This window comes from Camarhynchus parvulus, chromosome 2, assembly GCF_901933205.1.
Source record: "Camarhynchus parvulus chromosome 2, STF_HiC, whole genome shotgun sequence".
NCBI lineage: Eukaryota > Metazoa > Chordata > Aves > Passeriformes > Thraupidae > Camarhynchus > Camarhynchus parvulus.
In genome coordinates this window covers 90882243-90905796 of record NC_044572.1, presented here as the reverse complement: position 1 = coordinate 90905796, position 23554 = coordinate 90882243, and the positions used below count along the sequence as shown (strand labels likewise).

Sequence of the window (23554 nt, the reverse complement as noted above, 5' to 3'; positions counted from 1 at the left end):
TTCAAAATTGATTGCTGAGGCAGAAAATTTTACCATTCATCCTTCATAGATTTTTCCCCTGCTGTAGTGCAGGGAAATTATGGTTAAAATGTGGCATTTTTTGTACTAATGATTCCATAATGGACAACTACAACATAGTTTTCAAATTGATGCAGCATCTTAAAAACATCTTAAAAGCAACTTTAGTGCCCTCAAAAGTGTAGAGATTAACCTTCACAATATTTCTCCCTAGCTGCTGATAGAGAAGCTAAGATGAAAAGGCAAATTAACTTCCAGAGAATGTAGCTGCAGAACTAGAATTAAACTTGGGAAATCCTGGGAGCCAAGAGGTTAGGGCACAGTGAAAGAGTCACAAAAAATTGAAATCAGTGTAAGATATTGATTGATTAATACTTTAGGAAACACATATATTTCTAGAGGAGGCTGAAGAAGAAATAAATGTTTAAAAATCCTCTCCAGTCATTTACATGTCTTTATATGATCCAGTTACATCCCACTACATGAAAGTACCAAACTACTGTCTTATTTTCTATTTCTTTTTTTACTGCTACATGAAGGAATTATTTGTAAACTTAGACCCAATGGTCCTGGAAGTACTTTATGAAACAAAATACCTGAGAAAGATGCATTTTGAAGTTCCAGATGTTGTCCTTGGCTTGTATGCAGATGAAGAACAGATTAAAAGACATCAAAGGGAGTGAGTGAACACTTTTTGGATTTGTTTCTCATCTGCAAATGGGAATCTTTACTTTTGAATCTGTTGCATATATTGTTTTTGATTTATTATAATTTTTATCTTTGATGGAGTTTAATTGAATTTTAATTGCTTTCCCCTGTATTTCCATATTAGCATGCTGTTGTTCCTATTTAGAGACATATCTTGTTCTTGGAAACGCCTACATATTTTTGTTTTGTTACTTCAACAGCTGCTCTCTAAGTGGAGCTCCTAGGTACTCCTATTATTATTGTTAGAGTTCATCTGTGCACTGTAATATAGCAATTGCACTCCAAAATATTACACTTAGCATCAGAAGTTTTTCTTTTTCCTGTTAGAAAAATAAGCTGGAATTAACCACTTGATTACTGCACAAACCAAACATTTGTAAAGGGAATATGTTGCCTAAGTTATAAATTTGTCTCTAATGTAGAACATCTAAATTCCCTTTTGTTGATTTAAAATAATTTCTTTCTGTTTCTTGTAACAGTCCAAATCTCTGCTGTAAAAGTTCTTTCATTCTCAGGGATGCTGGTTGTTAATTCTAGAACTCTCTAAACAGGGATGTTCAGTCTTAAAAAAGCAATGTTTTGTGAGGACAGTTCTTCATTTCTTAATTAGAATTGGACAAAAAGGGATGAAATTTAAAGAGTTTCATAAATACTTCAACCCTTCCTCTTTTTTTCTGTTGTTGAAATTTTCAGTCTTACAATGCATCATTTTTCATTGATTTTCTGTGGAGTGTTTAAAGACAACTAACCATCAATTTTTAATATGCGAGACAAACTCTGCATGCCACAGATCTCCAAAAAGCAGCAGCCCCAGATTTTGCCATCCAACAGGAAAAAGAAGTACAGGAAATGTTTGCATTAAAAAAAGAAAGCCAAACTTATCTTCTACTCTAAAAATCCTTCATACTGACTACCCAAGCAAAGAAGAAATATTTAGGGGTGTAGATTTTTGTTCTGGGTATAATGTGAATGTGTTATCTTAGTATATGATTTGTAACAACAATGTCTAAAGTCATTATTTTAATCTGGTCCAAAACACACCTATTTCTGTGTTTGCAGCAGTTCTGTAAGGAACACATTATATATCTGACCTTTGAATTATATTTGCATCTAATTCTTGTTTATGCAGTTTCTTAGTGTAGCTCCATTTTCATGGAACTGTATTGGTAAGCCTTGCTTCAGAATTTGGACTCTTTTCTTTGGGATCTGGGATTCTAAGGGGTTTGTATGTAGATTTTCTTATAAGCAATGTAATTTCATGCCATGTCTTGTGAGATGGGAGGATGGAATCAAAATTTTCTGTTTCTATTTTTTTTTAATTGTAAAAAATTTTTCTTGGGAGAAAAATTCTGTTGGTTGATCACAGTCACTTTGCTGGAGGTACTTATTTCTTCAGTCTGGTTCTGCGGTTGGTAAGGTCAAAGAGGCCTGGTTGGAGTTAGGAAGAGCTGGGAAGGGTTCTTAATTTTAAGATGGGACACAACTTGCAAACCTTATTAACAGAAAATGTGTCCAAAATTCTGTGTTTCAAATATCTGAATTAAGCACATTGTGACCATGATTGTCTTTCAGACTCCAGAACCTGTTGATCAGTTACAAGGAACACCTGAATAGGATCCCTGTTGTGCTGAAACCACTGATGAAGCCATGGATAGGACAAATTGAGGATGCCTTTACCCCGGGCCTGATGCAGCTGTCCTGGACTTCTTTGAACATCAATAAGTGTAGGTAATCGGAGAAGAAGTGGTGAGCCATTCACACTGTGAGGTGCCTGCACTCATTTCTGCTTCTCTGTGAAAAATGTGTTTGTGGACTGATCTTTTCTCTTTAGGTGGATAATTTTAGCCCAACTGCTACAAGAATGTGAGACAAGATAATGGCTATGGGTGTTTTAATAATATATTTTCTATAAAAAACATCTTCAGAATTTATGCAGAACATCCTAAAAGTGGCATATCTGAAGTCAAGGTTGGAGATTTCTGCACAAATACTATTTTTTTCCAAGAAAATATTTATTAGGCATTGAGATTTTCCACAAACCAGTAAGACACAACCTTAACCCTATCAAATACAGCATGAAATTGATTAACTGTTGTAAAATGTCATTGAAACGGGCATATATAAAACCATCACCAAGACTTTCATGTTGCAGTTTTAGGAGAAAACAGTAACTCATGCTTGTAAATTAGCTTTTCAGTTGAGGTTGATTGATGTTAGGCTTTCACTTCTTCAAAAGGAAAAGCAGCAATATAAACAGAAGCAGGTATGGTCTAAATCTGAAAGTGCAATGTGGCACAGGTTTGTGCAGCTGTTTATTTATGACTCTGCCATGTGGCACTGGTGCACAGGGCTCTGACCAGTGCTTAAGGCAGGGCTGGTGACCTTTCAGCTTTACTTGGCCTTTTCCTGACCACAGCACAAGAGCCAAATGACAAGGGTTTTTCATATTTGTTTTATAGCTCTAAAATGAATTTTTGTGTGTAATGTTTTGCATTTTTTTAGTGACACATGATAAGGAAGGTCTTTACAATAGTGTTTGTTTATTTAGTCATTCATTTAGGTACTTTCGGCACTGAGTTAAGTATCTGAAAAGGTCTGATTCAGGTTGTAATGGTTCTTTGTATCACCATTGGTTCTGGTGGAAACTGTCCCCGTTGAACAATTTAGATGTTATACAGGTATCTGGGCTGTTTCCTGCTGCATCAGCAGCTGAAATGCAGTTAGACCTAGAAGGGAATTATTTTCTAGAGTGTATGCACTGTGTATTTTTGAAGATGGGCAATGCCTGACATGCCCAGAATGTGTGTTGGACACCTACAAAGTAGCTCTTACCTGCCAGCAGTGTGCTGAACTCAAGCCTAATGTCTTTTGTGTCTTTTTTCCATCTAAGGGAACTCCATCTAGAAATGTGGGAGTCCGTAGTTGCCTTCTAGAGTAAAACTCAGGAGACATGGCAGAAAAATAGTTTTAGGGCTACCGAATTTATATATTAAAAAAAAAAAAAGAATCTAAGGAGTTCGTTGGACTGCTTTTCTGTTTTAGGCAATAAAAAAGTCAACTTCCATTATTAACTTCCTCATAGCAAGAAATGACATTTCCCACTTAAAACATCAGCACTTGGACAGGCCTGTCACACTGCTGTACCTTAGATTTTGTAGTGATTTCTTTCTACATATAGTAGAAGTTTACATTATATACATTTTATATATATAAAACTTCATGGTAATAATGGTGACAAAGGACATAAGGTGCTGTATTTCTTTCTATTTTGCAATGGAAGTATGAAAGAGGAAGAATTTTTCCAGTCTATTCAGAAACAGCAGAAGCAGTTAATTTTATCTTTAGTTTAATAAACACATTTTTTAAAGCAATAAGTTTATCTATTTCCAAAGTAAATTAGGTCATACATATGAAAGAAGAAATCTAATGGTTTAACAAGTCTTGGCTGGGGGAATTTTAGTCATTTAATTTGTAAGTTAATTGCAATGGTGAAATATTGTACTTTGCTATGCATGTATGTGGGAGGACCAAAATAATTTTCAGGTGCTGGCATCCTTTATGTTTTCTGTTCTGTTTTGTTGATCCTTTTCATTACAGTGCTATTACCAAAAAGAAGAGATCTTTTCAATAATATTGTTCTGTTTATTATGAGATGAGTTAATATAAAAATTAAAATATACAGCGAGTCCATCATGTTTCAGGCCTTCATTTCATATTTCATTGCCATTAAATCCTCATTTTATTGTAAAACCTGGGGGGAGGCAGGAGTGGATGGGAGGAAGGGGAGATGAGACTTAGGAGGTCTGTGTTCTGCATTGATTTGTTTTCATTTTGTTATCCTTGTTTAGTTATTCAGAATGTTTACAGTACCCTGAGGGAGTTGGACTATGTAGTCAAAGCAGCGTCTGATACCCTGGAATGCAGAATTGAAAGAATTCTGAAGGACATGTCAAACACTGCTCTGATAGTTTTGCCAGAAGATGAACCTATAGATGTGACTTCTTTCTTGGAACAAATAGAAAAGCTTGCCATCTCTACTGCTTCCAAACTGTCTCAGTAGGTTTCTTAATTGCACAGGCTTGAAGGCCATTTTTGGGAGGGTTTATTTACTTACTACTTTTGTATGCATAGAGGTTTTACTTTAAAAATGTTATTGTAACAGAGTACTAGTCTAGAGAAAAGTGATAGTCTTACTATGCAGGGGAAAAACTCCAAAGTATCTTGAGAACAGCAGTTGTGAAATAGCATAGTATTGGCATTTAGTATTTATTTAGCCTTTCTTTAATTTTTTCTTATAGCATTCTAATAAATAGAAGAAAAATGAAGATGGATAGGACTTGAAATCTCATCCACATGTTTCTTAATACTTCTTTTGTTTTTATTTTAATCATTCTGATTTCAGATTATCTTACTGCCTCATCATGATAAAACTGTTTTATTAGCTATAGCAGGAAAAAACTTTTTTTAAACAAAATTATTATGAAGTCCAGTCGAATCAGATATAATAGAATCTGAAAAATGGGTTTGTTGTTAGTCAGCATGTTTTAAAATCTCTGCATGCCCAGGGAATAGGAACAAACAGAAAAACACTGAAAGGGCATTTCCCTGCACACAAGTGCAGTGGGACAAGGGTGTGTGCCTGGGAAATAACAAATGGTATTCCTTATGTTTGATTCCCTATGGATGACTGTGAGGTTGTTTTTGTAGGCAGAGCCAACAAGTGGAATGCTCTGTATATGAACTTATAGATATTCTTAAGCACAGTCTGAAAGCAGGTGCTGGAAGAACTCTGGAGGTAAGACCTCTACAATGTAAAAAAAAAAGCAGCCTAGTCAGATATTTGATATTTCATTTATATGCTGGATAATCTGATTATTTACCCAAAAATTTCCCTTTCACTGTTCAGGATTCCTTTGCCTGTACACATCTTGACATCAAACAGAAAACACGCTGCCAAGAATGCCTGTCCTGTGGCTACTATAACCTGATGGGACAGCTTTGTCAGAAGAATACTGACTCTTTGATCAGATGTGAGTCTGGTTTTTTCAGATAGGTTTAATTTTTTAAATAAAACATTAAGATTTTTTTTCCCCAAGCTTATTGTGGTAAAAAAAATTTCTCACTTAAATATTACATTTATTTAGGCATGAAGATTTCTTTGGAGTCCTTAAGACATAGACTGCATGTTATTGACTCCAGGTATCAGACAACTAAGTTTGTAGAGGCACACAGGGTTCCTTTGTTCAGAACTGAAATTCAACTGGCTATTCCAAATATTGTCTTGAGACCAAGTCTTGAAGACATTCAGGTAACAAAACAATTGAACAACTCAGTCATCTATGATAAAACATTTATAAATGTATTGTTTTAAAGCAGTATGTGCAAGATTAAGAGTGCAGGTTTGTATGTGCAGGTATAAGAACTAAAAGGCAGGTGAAGGAAACCTAAAAAGCCACTTGAACTCATGATGACAGTGGGTGCTAAGGGCATGGAACCATGGATCAGGTTTATTATACAGTCTATTAGAAGGAACCATTTTTATCAAAGCTCAGTAACTCAGTAATTCACAAACCTCTACTTAGAGGCAAACATTTCAAAATGAGTGAAAAAGTAAAAATGAATGCCATCAATATAGCCCAGCTGACTTCCTAGTCTATTTTAGCTCTTTCAGAATTTAAAGTCAGTTTAAAGTATCATTCGTAAATTCAGCAGTAGTGGAATGTAAAGAAAAATATTACCAGCCTAAATCCCTAAACTGAAAAAATTTAAAAACTCTTTTAAACTTACACTAGTTTAGCAAAAATTTTGCACACATATTTGCAATATCCTATGATATCTGAAATTATTCAGAGTATTAGTTGTTTATGGTGTTGATTTCTGGACTTTTTATTTAACACAGTGACTGTCAAGATCAGTAGCTGAGTTATTTCTCAAGTTTCATGTGCAGCCTTAATGGTGTTGTCAGTAAGAAATTAGGCCACAAAGTGTGATTTTAAAATACCATACATAGAGGAAGTAATCTGATAATTTCTGTAGCTGCCTGTATAGATACAGACTATACCATCACAAATTCAGACAAATGTATTTAAGCATTCTGGTGTAAACATGAAAACCATTATTAATAAGACATAGCAATATTTATAAACAGTTTAAAGGGAAATAGTACTTGAACTAAATTATAATGCCTGGGGATTCATGATTACTGTTCATAAAGGTCTCTTTTGCTTGAAAACCACATAAACTTGGAAGGTCTGTAATAAAACTTTATGGAGTACTCTTTCCCCATAGAAAATGTGTTTTTGGGTGATCCTGTGTCATGCTTCTTAGACTATTTCCTTTAAAGACAGAGGTACAATTTTTCAACCTTGCTATTGTTTGGATGATCATTCCCCACCCACATAATATCTCTGTGAGCTCAAGGTGAATGTTTCATTTATTTCAGAGTGCTGTAAACAAAGCAGTAAATATCATTCTATCAGTAGCCAAAGATATTCCCCTGTGGAAATTTGCTTACTTGCATCATAAACAGCAGCAGGTGAGTATTTTACTTTGATTACTTTAAAAATTTGGTATTTTGTTTAACATTTCTTAAGATTATATTCTGTACCAATACTTTGACTTGTTACCTGGTGGATCTTCCTGTTAAGTGAAAGCCTAGTTTTTAATCTCTATGCCAATTAATTAAACATAAGAGTAATAGTTCATAAATCTTATGTTTGGTAGTTTTTAATATTAAAATAAAAAGTTGCTTTAAAACAAAATCTTTTAAATATACTGTTTAAATATAATGATGATAGTGTAGAACAAACATTATGTGTAAGTTCTACCACCTGAATATAAATTATTATCACTTTTCCCAGTTGAAAACTCTAAAGTTAAACTGCAAGCCTTCATATGGCACCTATAATACTACAGTTAATACAGTACAAATATTTTAACTGGCATCAAAATTAGCGCTAAAACCTCGGGAAGGTCTGAGGTTTAGATAGTAACTGAAATTTGTTGAAGGACAAGAATGCACAGTACTGGTAATAATGTGGTTTTAATTGTCTCATCTGGGAACAAAATATAGATGTATAAAGTTCTGTGCTGAAAAGTGTGCTTGTAAAAATATTTTCTTTTGTTGATATGACATGAAAAGCAGATCAACTCATTTCAGTGAAAAAAAACCACATTCAAGTCCTGCAAATAAATAATAATCAAGATTTAAAAAAAAAAGAACTAGGAGAGAGTTGACTGAACTCTGTTCTGTTAAGCAGAATGTTAACTTATTTCCAAGCATCCAACCCTCCACTGCTTCCAGGACTTTTGTGGCCAAGAAAGGGTATAGATTGTAATTCTACACTAAAGAAGGTAGAAAGACTGTAGCAGATGTGTAGGAGGAGAAAACAGCACAATTTTACTTGTATATGGTGCATATTTGACTGATGTAATTCAGAGATGATTAATACAGAGCTCTGCATGACGATTTTTTATAAAATCAGCATTAACACTAGACCTAGAGTTCTGTAAAAATCCAAGCTGAGAACAGGGAGTCTCTCTGTGGATGTTTCACTGCACTTTCTGTCTGTTCTTAGAGGTACTTTTTATCTTAGCCTCATTGCATATTCTGTAATTTAAAAATAAAAATAAAATCCCAAACAAACTAGTGGACTTTTTTTTTCTTGTTTAATTTATACCAGGTTGAACAAGCTGTTGCTTTAGAGTCAGGTGATGAGAGCAAACTCGCCAGGATGGTGGCGCTGAAACCTTTAGACAAGCAGATCATCGAACATAAGGATGTAAACAAAGTGGTGATCCAACTAAATACAATTATTCTGTCTCTTAAAACTGAAGCACTGCTTCTTCTGAAGACCTTTTCTGAATTTTCGGACATCTGGAACAAGGTTAACTCCAAGCTCTATATAATATGTTGCTGTGTTGTAAAATCTAAATATATTTTAAAAAAGAAGGTTATTGGTTGCATAAGGAGTCTGTGCTCAGTAGGAAGCATTAGTTTCATGGTAAAATCCATACATCCATAATTCCTATCTGCTCTTGTGTTGACCAGAGCTTGCAAATCTTTACCAATTAAAGCACCTAAGAAAGAAAGCAGAAGGACACAAAAGAATTTTGGAGCATAAACAAACTTATGCTTTCATATACTTACCCATCTTTCTCACAGCATCTTGTCTGCAGGTGTTATGAAAAAGAATAGTTGAGCAGAATCTCTTAGAAATTGGAGACTACAAAGCTATTCCTGAATATTAAACTGAGTAGTTCTTCTCAAGCAACCACTGCTGAACAATATTTTTCTATTTCTTCACACACACACACGCACACACACAAAAAGATAACCTCTATCTAGGAAATCTTTCAGCAATGAAAGTTCGAAAGCTGAAGTGAATCTGGGCTGATGGAGTTATCTTCATTAGGAAATGGGTCCAGTCACATAAATGGTAAAGCTCTGAGGAGTGTTTTGTCAAGAGATTCATCATGAAATAAAACCTGGTGTCCATTCTGACTAGTGAAATTCAGCTCTGTAAATGGACAGCTTCTGATCTTACCTATCAAAGGTGCTTTAGGAAGGCCAAGAAATAAGCAATCAAAACAGGAGTAATCTTATCTTTGCTCACTATTTTTGACTTCTCCTTCCTAAATAAACCCTTAAGTGACCCCATTCTCACAGCTGACTCTTCTGTCTGGGCTGAGAGAGGCCATTTTCACTTTTTTGTGGCTTCTTAAGTTCCAAAGCTTAATGCTCAGTTTGGTAGAGGTACTGTTTGAGCTAAGAACATGTTGGTAGCATGTAATTTCACCCAGAAAGATACAAGCAGATTGGGTGATGCAGTAGAATGATGTTTCTTTTTTACTAAAATATTCTAAAATAATCAATTAACCTGGTTCATTAACTTAAAATTCCTCAGGAGTTGTCACTGTTCCCCCCACCTTTACAATCTCTGTTGGCCGGAGAGGTGCAAACAGATTCTCAGGGATCTCACAGTGCAGACTGCAGGGGAACATCACTGCAGGGGGTGAAGATCATCTGTTTGTAATTGAACTGAGAATCTTGCACATTTGTTAAACTGGTGACACTGATTTCTTGCCTCTGCAGAGACTGGCCTACCTTATGAAAAGGAAGGATGCTCAATGCTCTGTTGCCTTCTGTTGCCTTCTGTTGCCTGTAAACAATCTTTAACAAGCTAAATGCCCTCTCTCCCCTTAGATCCATCCTTCCCTGCCAAACTGTTTTCTTCAAATGGCCAGGAGGCCATCTGCACCTAGAAACTGCAGTTTAAAGATGCTGTTTCAGGAAGAGTGATGATGACTGAGTGCAACTCCTCCCACTTAAATACCTGTTAGAGGATGTGAATTGCTTTTTTGGGGTTGCAGACAGAAGGAAGACTAGAAGGAAATATTTCCCACAAAATTTAGCAGCTACATTGTAAATCCTGTAGTAACATTTGGATGGATAAGGGATATTGTGACTGTGTCAGCTTTTGAGCTACAGATTTCAAGTTCTTTAAAGAGTATTATGCAAAAAAAAAGGAGTCAGGAAAGGCAGTTCAAGTAAAATAATTTGTGCTTATACTAATTAATGCTTATAGCTCAAGTACTTTTAGAGAGGGAACATTTTGTTTTTGTACAATACATCAGGCAGCTGGGTGCCCTGTAGGTTATTATAACACCAATGCTAAATATTCATTAAAGTAAACTTCTTTTAAGTAGGATCCAGAAAAAAAAGTGGAGGAATTTATAGATACTAAACCAACGATGGCTGAATTCCAATCTCAAATCAGATGCTTTTCTGTAAGTATTTTATCTTTAATAAAAATTAACTGTTCAGATAAATTTCAGTGAAATGAAATGCTGAACACTTATATTTTTCTTAGCAATTAGAGATGCAAATCAGAGAACTGCCCAATCATTGTGCGCTGCAATCAGTGGAAGTTGCAACAGAGTCATTGAAAATAGCTTTAATTCAGGAATGCCGCTCAGGACAAAGAACATTTGGATTAGCTTTAAATAAAAAGTCTGCCACAGACGTGGGTGAAATTTATTCATTCATTGAAAATGTTAGCAAGAGGTTAAGCAGACCTATCCAGGACCTTGATGATGTACGGGAAGCAATGGAAGCACTGAGGGACATCCGAGAGAATGAGATTAAGATTGACATGACAGTTGGACACATAGAAGAATCTTATTCTGTGCTTCATAAATACAATCTGCTCTTTCAAGATGAAAATACAGAAAGAGGTGATGGATTGGCCTATGCCTGGAAGAACCTAAACACGCAGGTATTGTAGTTATGTTATTTCTCAAATCATTCTTATCAGCTCTCTTAATATTGAAATGATAGAACAAACCTATTTATCTAATTAATTTTTTTGTTTCCCACATTCGTTCTTTTGTACCTGTTTTTTTCTCTTTGCATATAGGCACAGCAGGTTGAGGACTTGCTGCTGAAAGTACAGCCAGTCATGAAAACAGATTTACTGAGAGATGTTCAAAAGTTCCAGATTGGCACTGCAGGATTTTATAAAGAATATGATGAAAAGTAGGTGACTTGTGTTGCTATACAATTATGCTTCATTAGTGATTGTTTGAAAATAGTGTGTCTAAAGGCCTTCGGAAAATAATCACAGCACAGCATCACTGTATATATTACACCTGTAAAGAGGCCTAATTTCAGATTTATATAAGGTGGGCATACAGTCTTACTGTCAAAGATTCATTCCTGTAAGTTCAGTGCCAGAGTCAGTGATATTCCATAAGGGTTAATAGATTGTGGGGAAAAAATATCAAATTCTCAATCCAGATTAAAATGTAATGGTTTTTTGGGGGGTCTTAAGTCAATAAAGCTCTTTGGGGGATATTTAACAGTAAGTCTTAAAACAGTGTCTTGGATGGGACTGGAGATACCAGTTCTAGATATTTCTAAATTCACTGTCTTACTCAGCCTTAATTTTAAACTTAGTTTATCTACTTTTGAAGATGTAAATTGTGGTTCATTGGATGCTCCGACACTAGCAACAAGGAAAGAAAGAAAGACAGGATTTGGCTTGACCCATCATGGCTCTAGGACAATACCTGACCTTTGAGGGCTTCCCTCCTCCTTTGGTGACCTCAGAGCAGCCTGGTTCCCACTGGATGGTGTCTCATTCTGGTTACCTTCCCTAGACCTGCCGTGGACCCTGCTTTACTGACTCACCTTGCCTGTTTGACCTTGGTCCTGTGTAATTATTGTGGACTTGGCTAAAGACCTGGACTATCACTGGAATCTGATTACCACCCTGAGGGCCCTGCTCTTCCTGCTCAGGTTCTGTGGGATCATGCCTTGGCTGCCTTTGCTGACTGTGCTTCTGCTTTCATCTCCTGGTCCCATTTCCCTTGCCAAGCAGCCAGCTTGCTCTGCCTTCTGCCCATCTGCCTGCATTTCTTTCTAGAAATAACCATGGCACAACAGAGGATGACAGAATTTTCATCCCAAAATATTATGATATGGCCAAGAAGTGGTCCCAGCTGTGAGAAGTGGGAATTGCACACAGTCCTATGGCTGAGACGTGCTCATTAGGCAAAATGGTATTTTTTCTGATATTTTTATGACTACTTAATTATGGTTCTTGTGCCAACTGCACAGTTTTCACTCCTGATTTATATATCTGCTACCTTTCCCCTTTTAAAATAGAAATGAAAATAATTATTAAAATTCGTTTTACAGAAGAAACAGGAAATAACAAAGGTAAGCATTTGCAGATAGTTAGCTGTTTATAAGATGTATGGTAACACAGATGAATTTTTTCATTAGAAAAGAAATTGGGCTTTCTTTCAGGGACTACTGAATGCGTAATCTCGGTACACTGAATAAGTGCTGCATTTTTTCTTTTAGTGTCTCGTGAAAATTTACAGAAATAAATGTTAAAAATATTACATTATGTTCAGTAAGTATGGTTTGGGTTCTGTTGTGCTTCTTTGTGAAACCTGTATGATTGGCAAATTCACTGAATTTTTTTGGTTTTTACAGGGGTCCCAGTGAGGACAATATTCCTCCCCATGAAGCAAGTGACAGATTACAGATCTTTCAAGCTAAATTTGATGAACTGTGGAGGAAGTATCTCTCTCTTTCTAGTGGGGAAGAATTATTTGGTCTTCCCATCACAGGTAGTTTCTCAGGGGATAAGGGCACCTGTTTCTAGCCTATTAAATTTTTCTCATGATTCCTACTAAATACATGGAAATTTAGAAAAATTACAGAAAAATTCCTTGCAGACAAACCTCCTTGTAGTAAATTATTATAGTATTTCCTGTGAAAAGCAACTGGGTGAAACTGGCTCTCGATGTGCACGTACATAAACATCAGGTGGAAAAATGCTGCACTGCTCTGTGTGTCTCAGGGCCCAAATGTTTAGCTCTCTTACTTTTTCTGTTCAGAGCTAAGCACATCTTCTGCCAGTATTCTGCCCTGTACAAATTTGGGAAACATGTTGCCAAAGTACTCAAATTGTCCCTGCTCCAGTTGCATAATGAATTCCCTTGGGCTGTGCAACTGATCTGAAATGTCCTTATGCCTCCTAGTCAGACACAGTTCCTTTGGAAGACTGTGGTGTGAACTACAGCAGAATGTATGATAAGCACTTTAATTTGTGCATACTGGATTGAGTATATTTTCCTGTCTGAGGACATATGCAGTAATCCAAATATATTTTGCTAGGAATTCCAAAAGATATGAGAGAAAGTAACTAAAACATTTATGTTAAGGATGTCCATTTTAAATACTTTTATCGTCTAATATATTCAATATATTTCATTTGAAAGCACACCCATCATCCCCAAACTTTGCCTCTTAAGTAAATAGTGTAAATTGACATAGGGGACATTTTAGTTCTTGTCTAAAATTATATTGTATTTCATTGCCCTTTCATCTACTTTTCAGCATTGTTTCCCTCAATTATGAGATTACTGCTACAGAAGAATATTGATTTTAAAAAATCAGCTATCTAAACAATTACTGTGCATCAAAATCTGTTGTAATCATAATATAATTGGAAAAGTTTGTCTTCCTAGACACTATCTAGAAAACTGCAAGTCTGATTTCATTCATTTATTAAATAACATTACTAGAAATGCATTGATTCTTATGTTCATGAATACATTTGACATGAACACCTAATTAACATGCATGAATTTCCAATTTTAAAATTTGAAACAGAGTATCCTGAACTTCACAGAATTAAACGTGAACTTGCCTTGCTTCAAAAACTTTACAGTCTTTATGATACAGTTACTTCCAGTATTGACAGATACAATGAAATGCTTTGGAATGATTTAAATATTGAAAAACTTAACAGTGAGCTCCTGGATTTTCAAAGCAAGTAAGTTGGTTTTTGGTTGAAGTACGTGCAATTTGTATTTCTAGCTCTGCTTTTTAATCAGCTTGTGAAAATTTCTCCGAGAGGCTGAAGAATGTTGGTCCATCACATGCTCAGTGTTGAGCACAGCTGCACTGTGGTGTAATATGCAGCTGGTTTGTGAGTCACTTGAGCCTTGTTGGGGTGTATTGACATGGTAGTCTGTAGCTTATTCAATAAACAAGGTGCACAAACCTGTCTCAAGGTGTTTGTAAGTATAAATAACTTTCAAAGCTGATTTTATACAGTACCTTCTCAGTGATTTCGTTTACAGCTAATTAATTCTTAGGCCATGATATTACATGGAATTTTGAACCTATTGTTTACTTTGTCTAAATTATAATTGCTATTTCAAGAAGGGTAAATAGCCACACTAAATTCTGAGGGCTTATTTATGAAGTTTGAAGCAATAATATTTTCCACAAAAAACTGACTGCACTGTCTTTTAGTCATTAATTTGAAAAAACCCCTCTTTTTAAAAAATAAGAATAGTAAAAATGAATGTATGTGAAACATAACTGCATTTGGACAATGTAAGTCTTCACCTTATTTCAGTAGAATTCTGGAATCTACATCATAGTTTTTTCTGCAGTTGATTAAATGTTGTGGTCTGTAAGACTTTTCATGCTTCTCTCTCCAGAACCCTGAAGGAAGCCATTGCACAGCAAAAGTTTTCATTTATGTGTTTCTCTTTGAACTTCATGTGTGACATTTTTTGTTTTTCGTCTGAAGTGTTGAGCTATATTTGGAGCACTGTGACTACCAGTAGGCAATAAATGGTTTTTTTTGTAATAAAAGTCCAACCCAGTACTATCCTTCTTTTGGCAGTTTGCTAGCATTATAACATCAAGCTATTCTCTTTAAAGGCAGAGAAATTGAAACAACATACAGGAACATAACAGAAATAGCTAAGGTGGTATGCTGTGTTAAGAAAGAAGCAGAAATGCTGGAAGTGCAATTACTACTTTAGACTAATTGTAAAGATATGCATAGTTATTTAATGTAATTTTGCTTTGCTACCTTTTAAAAACAATAATATAATAGACAACTTATAATCATGAAAAGAAAAGTAAAAAAAACTATAGGTAAAAATAAATCAAATTAGAAAGAAATAATAATAAGAAATATTTAGAGAGCATTATAGAAGTTTATAATAACAGCTGGAGAGAAGTTTCCCTTTATATTTTACTGTGATACAGTGTATAGAGAATGTCCAGTAAATTTAGGACAGAAATGTAAACCTGATCAGTAGAGTAGTTTTTTAACGTAATGTGCTGCTCATGAAACTTACTTTTAGAAGACATTATTGACACTAAGACAAAGGAAAACGTTATTTGAATTTTTTAAAAGATTGCCATTTTCAATACCAAGCTGAGAGATCCCATTTCCAATAGCCATCCCTAAACAAGTTTATTAGATGTTACTCACTAAGCCTCAGGATAGAAGTAGCCAGGAACTGCTCCTTAAAGACTTCTTGATGCAAGGCAGACTATAAATTTTCTATTCTGCAATGCTTTTCTCCAGCATATTTAGTGCTATCTACTGTTAGATTCAAGATGAAAGACTATAGCAGTTATTGTAGTGCCATGACAGGATGCATATGTTCATCTGCCTCTCACCAGCAAGCAGTGAAGAATTTGCACATGTTCCAGCATTGTGAGACAGATCTGTCTGATTCTGAGCTGTGAAAAATGGAGAACTTTTTTGAAGAAATTTGTCATTATGGGGAGGTTTTATGCAGCTTTTAGTTTCTGGAACTGAGCTGTAAGAAATCTGCTGTCAGTCTTTGGTCCATAGCTTTGGCAGATGAAAACTGGCAATTCTGGTTTAGAAGGGAGAGGAGTTGTGACTATTCACAGTACAAGAGGTTCTTCATTTTAAATTTGCATAAAGGAAATTTTTGCTTTGAATATCTTTCATACAAACCAGGTATGAATTAAGACTTGTTTGATTGAAACAGAAGTTTTTTCCTCTTTGCAAGCAGAATAGTTTTAGTTTAGGATGTAGTTTATTTTGCTGGGAAAATATATGTTGTTTAATCATTTTACCTCTTTACAAGATGAGGTGCATTTTCAAATTTTACTAAAACAATGACACTGCAGGAACTTAATTTCAGCTATGGGTTTGCACATGAAATTACCTTCCTTTAATTCAAACTGAAATAGAAACCAAACCATTCCAGTGTAATTTGTGCTGTCTTTAGCAGTATTTCATGCCTGCAGTCACGAATGACAGCTATATATAATATTACCAGCTTGCAGCTGGATTTTTATTTGCAGTCTACTGGTCAACTCATTGAAAAATGGCAATATATTGTACTATTTAGTGGTGGATGGTGATTATTAAGAATAAAATATTTCTTCTTTCTTTTTGTGCTTTTTAAAGGATCCGAAAGTTACCGAAAGCATTGAAGGAATGGCAAGCTTTTCAAGACCTAAAAAAAAAAATTGATGACTTCACTGAGAGCTGTCCTTTGCTTGAAATGATGAAACACAAAGTATGTTCAGCATAATAATTTGCAGATAAGAGTCACTTGAGAAACTCTACTGAAGGCCATGTTATATGACTATAAGATGCTTTCCATAATTCTTTTTTTGTAGATAGAAGCAGCTGTATTTATAGCAAAAAATCTAGTTAGGTTTAGTTATAGAAAAATGAACCAAAGGCTTTGTAATTGTGATTAGAAAGTAATTAGTAAAAGTAAGTAAAAGTGATTAGAATAACTACTAGTGCTTTCAGTAGAATGGAAGTCAAGACTGTTTAACAGATGCAGTGCAAAATATGTGATCATTCTAGACCTAAAATTAATACAATTTTTAAAAGTCTCATTCCTATGGACTTTTCTAGGCAATGTTGTCAAGACACTGGGAAAAAATTGCACAAGTAACTGGGCATCGCTTTGATGTTGACTCTGAAAATTTCACTTTAAAAAATGTAATGGATGCCCCTTTATTAAAACATAAAGAAGATATTGAGGTATATGTACTTTTCTGTTTTGTTTTGTTTGGTTGTGGTTTTTTTGGTAATTATTAACTTGTGGTCTGGTGCTTTTGAAATCCTTTTTCTAGTCAGCTTTGTAACATTAAAAAAAATTGGTTTAGTTGAAGAATTCCTTTGAAAAAGTGGAGTTTGGTAATTGGTGTTGGCACTGATGGTTACTTTATTTCCCTTTTATTCTGGTGAAGATTTAATTATGTAGATGGTATTACACTAATACTTCCATAGGAGGACTTCTGTTGTTTTAAGAGTAGTGTGACTCTGTCATACTTCTGATTTAGGGTTTGCCTACTTATATATTCTTTTCTTCCCTTTAAATGTCTAACCAGAGAGAAAAAACAGTTGATGTAAGACTGATCCTGTTAAGTGCTAAAAATCCTTGGAACACAGTAGAAGTGGAGGATATGGGATTAAAGAAGAATGAAGTTGTTTTGTATTTCAAAAGTGACCCTTCACAAGAGCACAGATAGATGAGAAGGCATATGAAGTGTGCACAAGCTGTAAAGCTATTGTCTCCTCTGTTTCGGGGACAGAAGTTGTCTAGCAAGTGCCTTAGCTTCATGCTTGTTAGCTTTTACAAGGACAAAGCATAGCTAAAACTAAACAAGTAAAACTCCAAATGTTTCTGATTTCAGTTCCATGGTCACTTAGCTAAATCTGTATTACTTCCAGAGTAGTGACCTCTTTAGCCTTGTTGCACAAATGAGCATTTTTAAGGCAAAACCATGAAATCAAACCTCTGCTGTACCCAATTCCTGGACAAGATTTTAAGCCTTATGAAAAGTTTGGAGTTCCAGCGTACTCTTCAGGAAACACTTTAAACTTGCAATAGAATTTTGGGATCCAGTCTGAGTGTTTGATCCTTTTCTCTTTCTCTCTGATGCAATAACCAGCTTTATGACAGTCCTGTCCTCACTGTCTTCAAGAAGCAGCAGACAGGCACGTTGTCAGTCTACATTCTGTTCTTGGAATATTTATTGGCTTTGATTGGCAGTGTTTATTTTCTTAAAACCCTTCTGTCAGTTTATTTGATTTCAAATATTAATACATACAGAGAGACAAATTCTTCCTGCAAATTCAATGACTCAGTGAATTTTGTGTGTGTAAGATGCTAGTAGTAGCGAAGATGGGTTATAGCCCATTAAATGTACCTGTTACAAGTAGTACTAGAATATAATCTTGTTTGAAATATAATAACTTCGAGGTGTTTAAATGTATATTTTCATTAGCCTGAACTTACACCAAGATCTGGATCAAATCAATACATTTTAATAGTCTTTATAAGTGTGCTTTATAATAGCCTTAGATGAATGTAAATTACTATTTTAATTTTACACAGGATATCTGCATCAGTGCTGTCAAAGAAAAGGATATTGAAGCAAAATTGAAGCACATCATCAGTGAATGGAGTACTCATACTTTCAGTTTTGGCCAATTCAAAGCTCGAGGAGAACTTGTTCTGAAAGGGTCAGATATATCTGAGAAAATAGCTTTGGTGGAAGATAGCCTCATGATGCTGGGGTCACTGATGAGCAACAGGTACAAAACTTAATAAATGTACATACTGTATAAATCTAATCAACCCCCAGGCTAAACAATTACCATCTTAGGTTCTCCTTCCCTTTAACTCATGTTCATGCAGGTATAATGCACCGTTTAAGTCCACTATACAACAATGGGTTCAGAAGCTGACCAACACTGCAGAGATAATTGAAAACTGGATTACTGTACAGAACCTCTGGATTTACCTTGAAGCTGTGTTTGTTGGTGGAGACATTGCAAAACAGCTACCTCAGGTATATTGAAGTATGATAATAATATGTTATACCCGGAGATAAGCCGCATCACAGAGTTTATTTGCTAGTGCATATAACTCATATAAGATTTGTGGGCTGTGTACAGGCAGTTCAGGAGAAACTTTGCCAAACTGGAATCTGTCTGGTTAAATTGCTTAGAACTTGGTGAAATCTAAAGGAGCACAATTGTTTGTAATTCAAGTTTAAATGTTCCTGTCAGTGTGCAATATTAGTGAATTAGTACAGGGCTCAGAACTAAATGGCACGAAACTGATTTATTGCTTTTGCCATATGTACAAATATCCCTTTCCTCCTCTGAGCACGTGTTTATAGGCTATAAGCTGTAATAATAGAATGACAGATTTTGCATTTGAAATCTGTACTTGCTAGGACTCAGTTTAATGAAGTCCCACAGAGAGATGCTGCCAGGCCTGGGAGCTGTGCATGTGCTAATCTGTGTGAACCATTGGAACCTCTTCAAAAGGCAGTGATGACCTTCCAAGGTAGCAGCTGCACAAGAGCTAAGGAATGATCTGAACAGGAGAGAAGTAGCAGAAAAAAATCATCCTTTTTGTTGTGTCTCCTAATGAGGAGTTTTCATACAGTACTAACAGACCACAGTTCAGTCTTGCTGGATCAAATGGTGTAACTAAACAAAGCCATTATTATTGGGAAATTATTAGATATGAATTTATTTCAGGATACATATTTTATAATTAAAGCTTACAGTATCACAAATTAAGATTAATTTTGTAAGCTAAATAAAGCTTTCTCAATTGTTGCTTAAGCTACAATTTTTTTGTTGTTGTTCATGAGATATATTTATGTTGTTAGGGCTTTTCAGAGAATCAATAAGCAGCTTGTGTAGATGAATGAATGCTACTAAAGCTAATTCTTCCAAGGATGATAGATACATGAACCAATATTCTGGAAAAAAACAAATGTGGTGACTGTCTTTGATGAAGGAGGAAAAGGAACAGCTTGGTGGAGGAGTAATGAGGAGTGGGTTTAATTTTCAATTTCTGCAGTAATGAATACTGCAACAAGTAACTGTTAGCATCTGGAAATTAACAAGAAGATGAATAATGTTCAGTCAATGTGAATTTGTTAGGAGCAAAACACGTTGAAAAAAATCTGATTTATTTTTAGGATGGGCAAGGAGCTTTGTGGATAGAGGAAAAACAGTAGTTGCCATATATTTAGATAGGTTTTTGTCATTGTCTCTGATAGTATTACCAAAAAAGGTGTTTTAGCTTGCTGGTGTGCAAAATGAAGAAAGGTAGAATGCATAAACATCAAAAACCAATAACTAAAATATTGTATCTGGTTTTGGTGAAAGAAGACACTGACAAATTTGAGAGAGCATAGAATCGGGTGCAAGAATGAGGAACTATACAGGAAGGATGAGGCACAAGAAAAGATTCAACAAACTAGACTTATTTGACTTGAAGAAAAGGAAAAACTGAAGTGCAGAAGTGATAAGTTTTTTAAAATATAAGGGCTGTTCTCAACAGGAAGGAAAACCCCTTGTTCTCAGTATCTGATTTAGCTTAGATATTAGAAGACAGTCACCAGTATCAAAAATTGCTTCGAGAGGCTTCTAAATCTCCATCAAGCATCACTAAACACAAGACGGAGAGATATTTTGGGTATGATCCTGCCTCGTGTCAGACAAATTGCTTTGGGTCTTCTTTTGAGATATCTTCTAGCTCTTGGATAATTTATGATTCCATTAACATTTCATTTGTTGTAGGTGAAGAAAGTGTTTTTAATATTAATATAGCCAGTGTATAAAAATATTTATTTTTCAGCTTTGAGAATTTGTCTTCACCTACAACACTTATAATGTACAAGTGGGGCAGCTTCAGACTGTGTATACTGGTTTTGTTCATCAAGTTCTGCTACTAGCAGCTTACATGACATTGTGTATTGCTGTTAGGAAGGCTATAATGTCTGAGAAAGCTGCTTTTTGAGTTTTCTCATGTGAGTTGGAATCCTTTTATGTGGACAATTTTGGTGCCCAACATGAAGTGAGACATTTCCAGAATTGTTCCAATTGTACTCTTTCTCTTGCAATTTGAACTCTGGTCAACAATAAGCATGCCTATTAATATTCATACTTAGTCCTCCAAAGAAGACTTGAACAGCAAGGGAGATACTAAACTGTTACCTTGTCTGATAGAATTATTTAATTTTTAGAATATGACAAACATGAGGAAAAGCTCATGCATTTATCATGTACTTCAGGAAGCCAGAAGATTTCAGAACATCGATAAATCATGGCAGAGAATTATGCAGAGAGCCCATGAAACATCAAACATTGTGCAGTGCTGTGTTGGAGATGAGACTTTGGCACAGCTGCTACCACATTTGCTGGAACAGTTGGAAATCTGTCAGAAATCACTGACTGGCTATTTGGAAAAAAAGCGGTTAATATTTCCAAGATTTTTTTTTGTATCTGACCCTGCTCTTCTGGAAATCCTTGGTCAAGCATCTGATTCCCACACTATTCAGGTACAAATAATAAAGCAACAGTGTTCTTATGGTCAATATCACTGAGTGAAGACCGTGGTGGATTTTGCTGTTTATTTGAGAGAATTTCTTTCACTTATGGAAAGATTTACACGGTATTCTAATACAGCATTTAAAGACAAAGAATGCCATGTCAGATCCATTTATGGAGGCTTTTTTTCTGATTCTATTGTAGGCACATTTGTTAAGTTTGTTTGACAATGTTAACCGAGTGGGATTTCATGAAAAAAACTATGACCAGATTTTATTGTTTGAATCTCAAGAAGGAGAACAGGTCAATATTATTGAACCAGTTTTAGCTCAGGTAATGAAAGTATATATTACAGTTTTTCATGACTTGATTTAAAATAGATTTATGTTTTAGAGGCCAACAGTATTGCATCATGTTATTATTTTACTAGCTGAATGAAAACCTCCCAATGTGAACTGCAAGAGCAAAGAGTAGCAGGGATGGAACATTTGTGTCAGTTTGTAACGATTGCTTTACCTGTTTTCTCAGCAGTGCTGCTGTGAAGTGCCAAATCCATCACGTATCTCTAGAAGGGCAGCGGAGCAGAAAGAGGAAAGGAATCTTTTAAAGATTAGAGAATAACAAATATGGAAATGGGAGTACAAAGGACAGGGAAAAAAAGTCACATAGAGCTCTTGCTTCTTGTGAATTATTCATAAAATAATTCTCTGAAAGTACTTTCTTGTTTATTTCAGGGCAATGTGGAATTCTGGTTAGGTCAGCTGCTGAATGGGATTAGGAAAACAATCCACACCATCATTAGACAGGCGTCAATGGCCATTAACGATTCAGAATTTAAGATGTATGACTTTCAGGCAATGTTTCCTGCACAAATAGGGCTTCTGGGAATTCAAATTATCTGGACCAGAGATGCAGAGAAGGCACTGAACAGTACGAAAACAGACAAAAAGGTAGTATTTAATGAGTCTTTGGGGATTTATTAAAAGCATTGTTTGTAACAGTACATATTGTGAAAATTTAAAAGTAACATGTAGGAAAAAGCAGAAAGTACTAGTTAATTACCCAGAATATAAAATAAACTACCAGGAAAACAGAATAATAAAAAATGTGTTAAGGAGTCACACCTCCTCATTATCCCCCCAGCATGTGCTTTAGAATTGTTCCTAATCCTGTGATTTTCTGTGTTGTTTTGTTAGGGCAAACATCTTAGGAAGAGACAGTTTCTTAGTTTGGGAATACGGGGAATTTTATCATGTTACTTTCATAAAATCACATTTGGAAAGAAATAAGAGCTCCTGAACTTTGGGGAAGTAGCTGTGCTTTGTGGACATTGGTCTGCTCTATCCAAATGTATTACATCCTTCAGTTGATGAGCTCTTTATTTTAGGGAAGGGGAAGAATAGAATCTGTTTCAGGAGGTGTTGGTTTAATCTCAAACACATGGATAAGATGCTGTTAGAAACCAAGGTGTCATTCCTAACAGTGAATCTATGAAAGAGCAAGGAGAAGATGTGAGCTAAAGGGTTGCAAACCACCATTAATCAGGAATACACAGTGAGAATGAACAAAGAATGAGTAACAACATCCTACCATAAACGTAAATGCAGGGCAAGTTCCATGCTGTACTTTGGTACTGCATGAAAGTAAGGGCTTAGACTATGGAGAAAACCATGTGCTGCGACATTTTCTGCAGTATTCAAAGTTTAAAAAGACCATAAACCTGATTTTAGTCTGCTCTTGTTTGTAGAATAATTAAATATAAAGATTCTTCTGCATTAACAAGAAAACAACTTCTGGGTTTTTTTGGGCTGAACTGTATGTGTGTGTTTGGGGGGTGGGGAGGTTATTTAATTCTTTGTTAATTTTAACAGTGTTTTTATCAATTTTTTTTCATAGCAAACTGGGTGAGTTTTAGGCTCTGCATGTATTTACAGAAAGCTGGTGTGATTGTTCTGTCACACATTTGGAATGGGGTATAAATGAGCTGCTCTTTCTTAAATCTCAGTGCTTTTTGTTGTGAACATCACTGGCAGAAGCTGATGCTATTTGTATAAGTCAGTATTGTATAGTCAGTATTTGTGGAATTTTGTAACAGATCTGGTACTACAAATTAAATTATTATTTTAGCATCAGCATCTAAAATT

At 35.3% G+C, this 23554-nt stretch overlaps 1 protein-coding gene across 1 annotated transcript in view; it reads left to right on the top strand.

Annotated features, from left to right (window-relative positions):
* LOC115901253 (dynein heavy chain 5, axonemal-like) overlaps positions 1-23554 on the top strand; it is a 148004-nt gene that overhangs the window by 21126 nt on the left and 103324 nt on the right. Inside the window, exons 20-39 of the mRNA XM_030943735.1 lie at positions 558-697; positions 2299-2450; positions 4575-4782; positions 5434-5521; positions 5633-5756; positions 5871-6034; positions 7169-7261; positions 8409-8612; positions 10435-10515; positions 10599-11003; positions 11145-11263; positions 12731-12867; positions 13916-14078; positions 16500-16611; positions 16962-17090; positions 18451-18650; positions 18754-18907; positions 21155-21421; positions 21615-21743; positions 22145-22360. Coding sequence (XP_030799595.1) covers positions 558-697; positions 2299-2450; positions 4575-4782; positions 5434-5521; positions 5633-5756; positions 5871-6034; positions 7169-7261; positions 8409-8612; positions 10435-10515; positions 10599-11003; positions 11145-11263; positions 12731-12867; positions 13916-14078; positions 16500-16611; positions 16962-17090; positions 18451-18650; positions 18754-18907; positions 21155-21421; positions 21615-21743; positions 22145-22360 — 3285 coding nt within the window. The remainder of the gene's footprint in view (positions 1-557; positions 698-2298; positions 2451-4574; positions 4783-5433; positions 5522-5632; positions 5757-5870; positions 6035-7168; positions 7262-8408; positions 8613-10434; positions 10516-10598; positions 11004-11144; positions 11264-12730; positions 12868-13915; positions 14079-16499; positions 16612-16961; positions 17091-18450; positions 18651-18753; positions 18908-21154; positions 21422-21614; positions 21744-22144; positions 22361-23554) is intronic.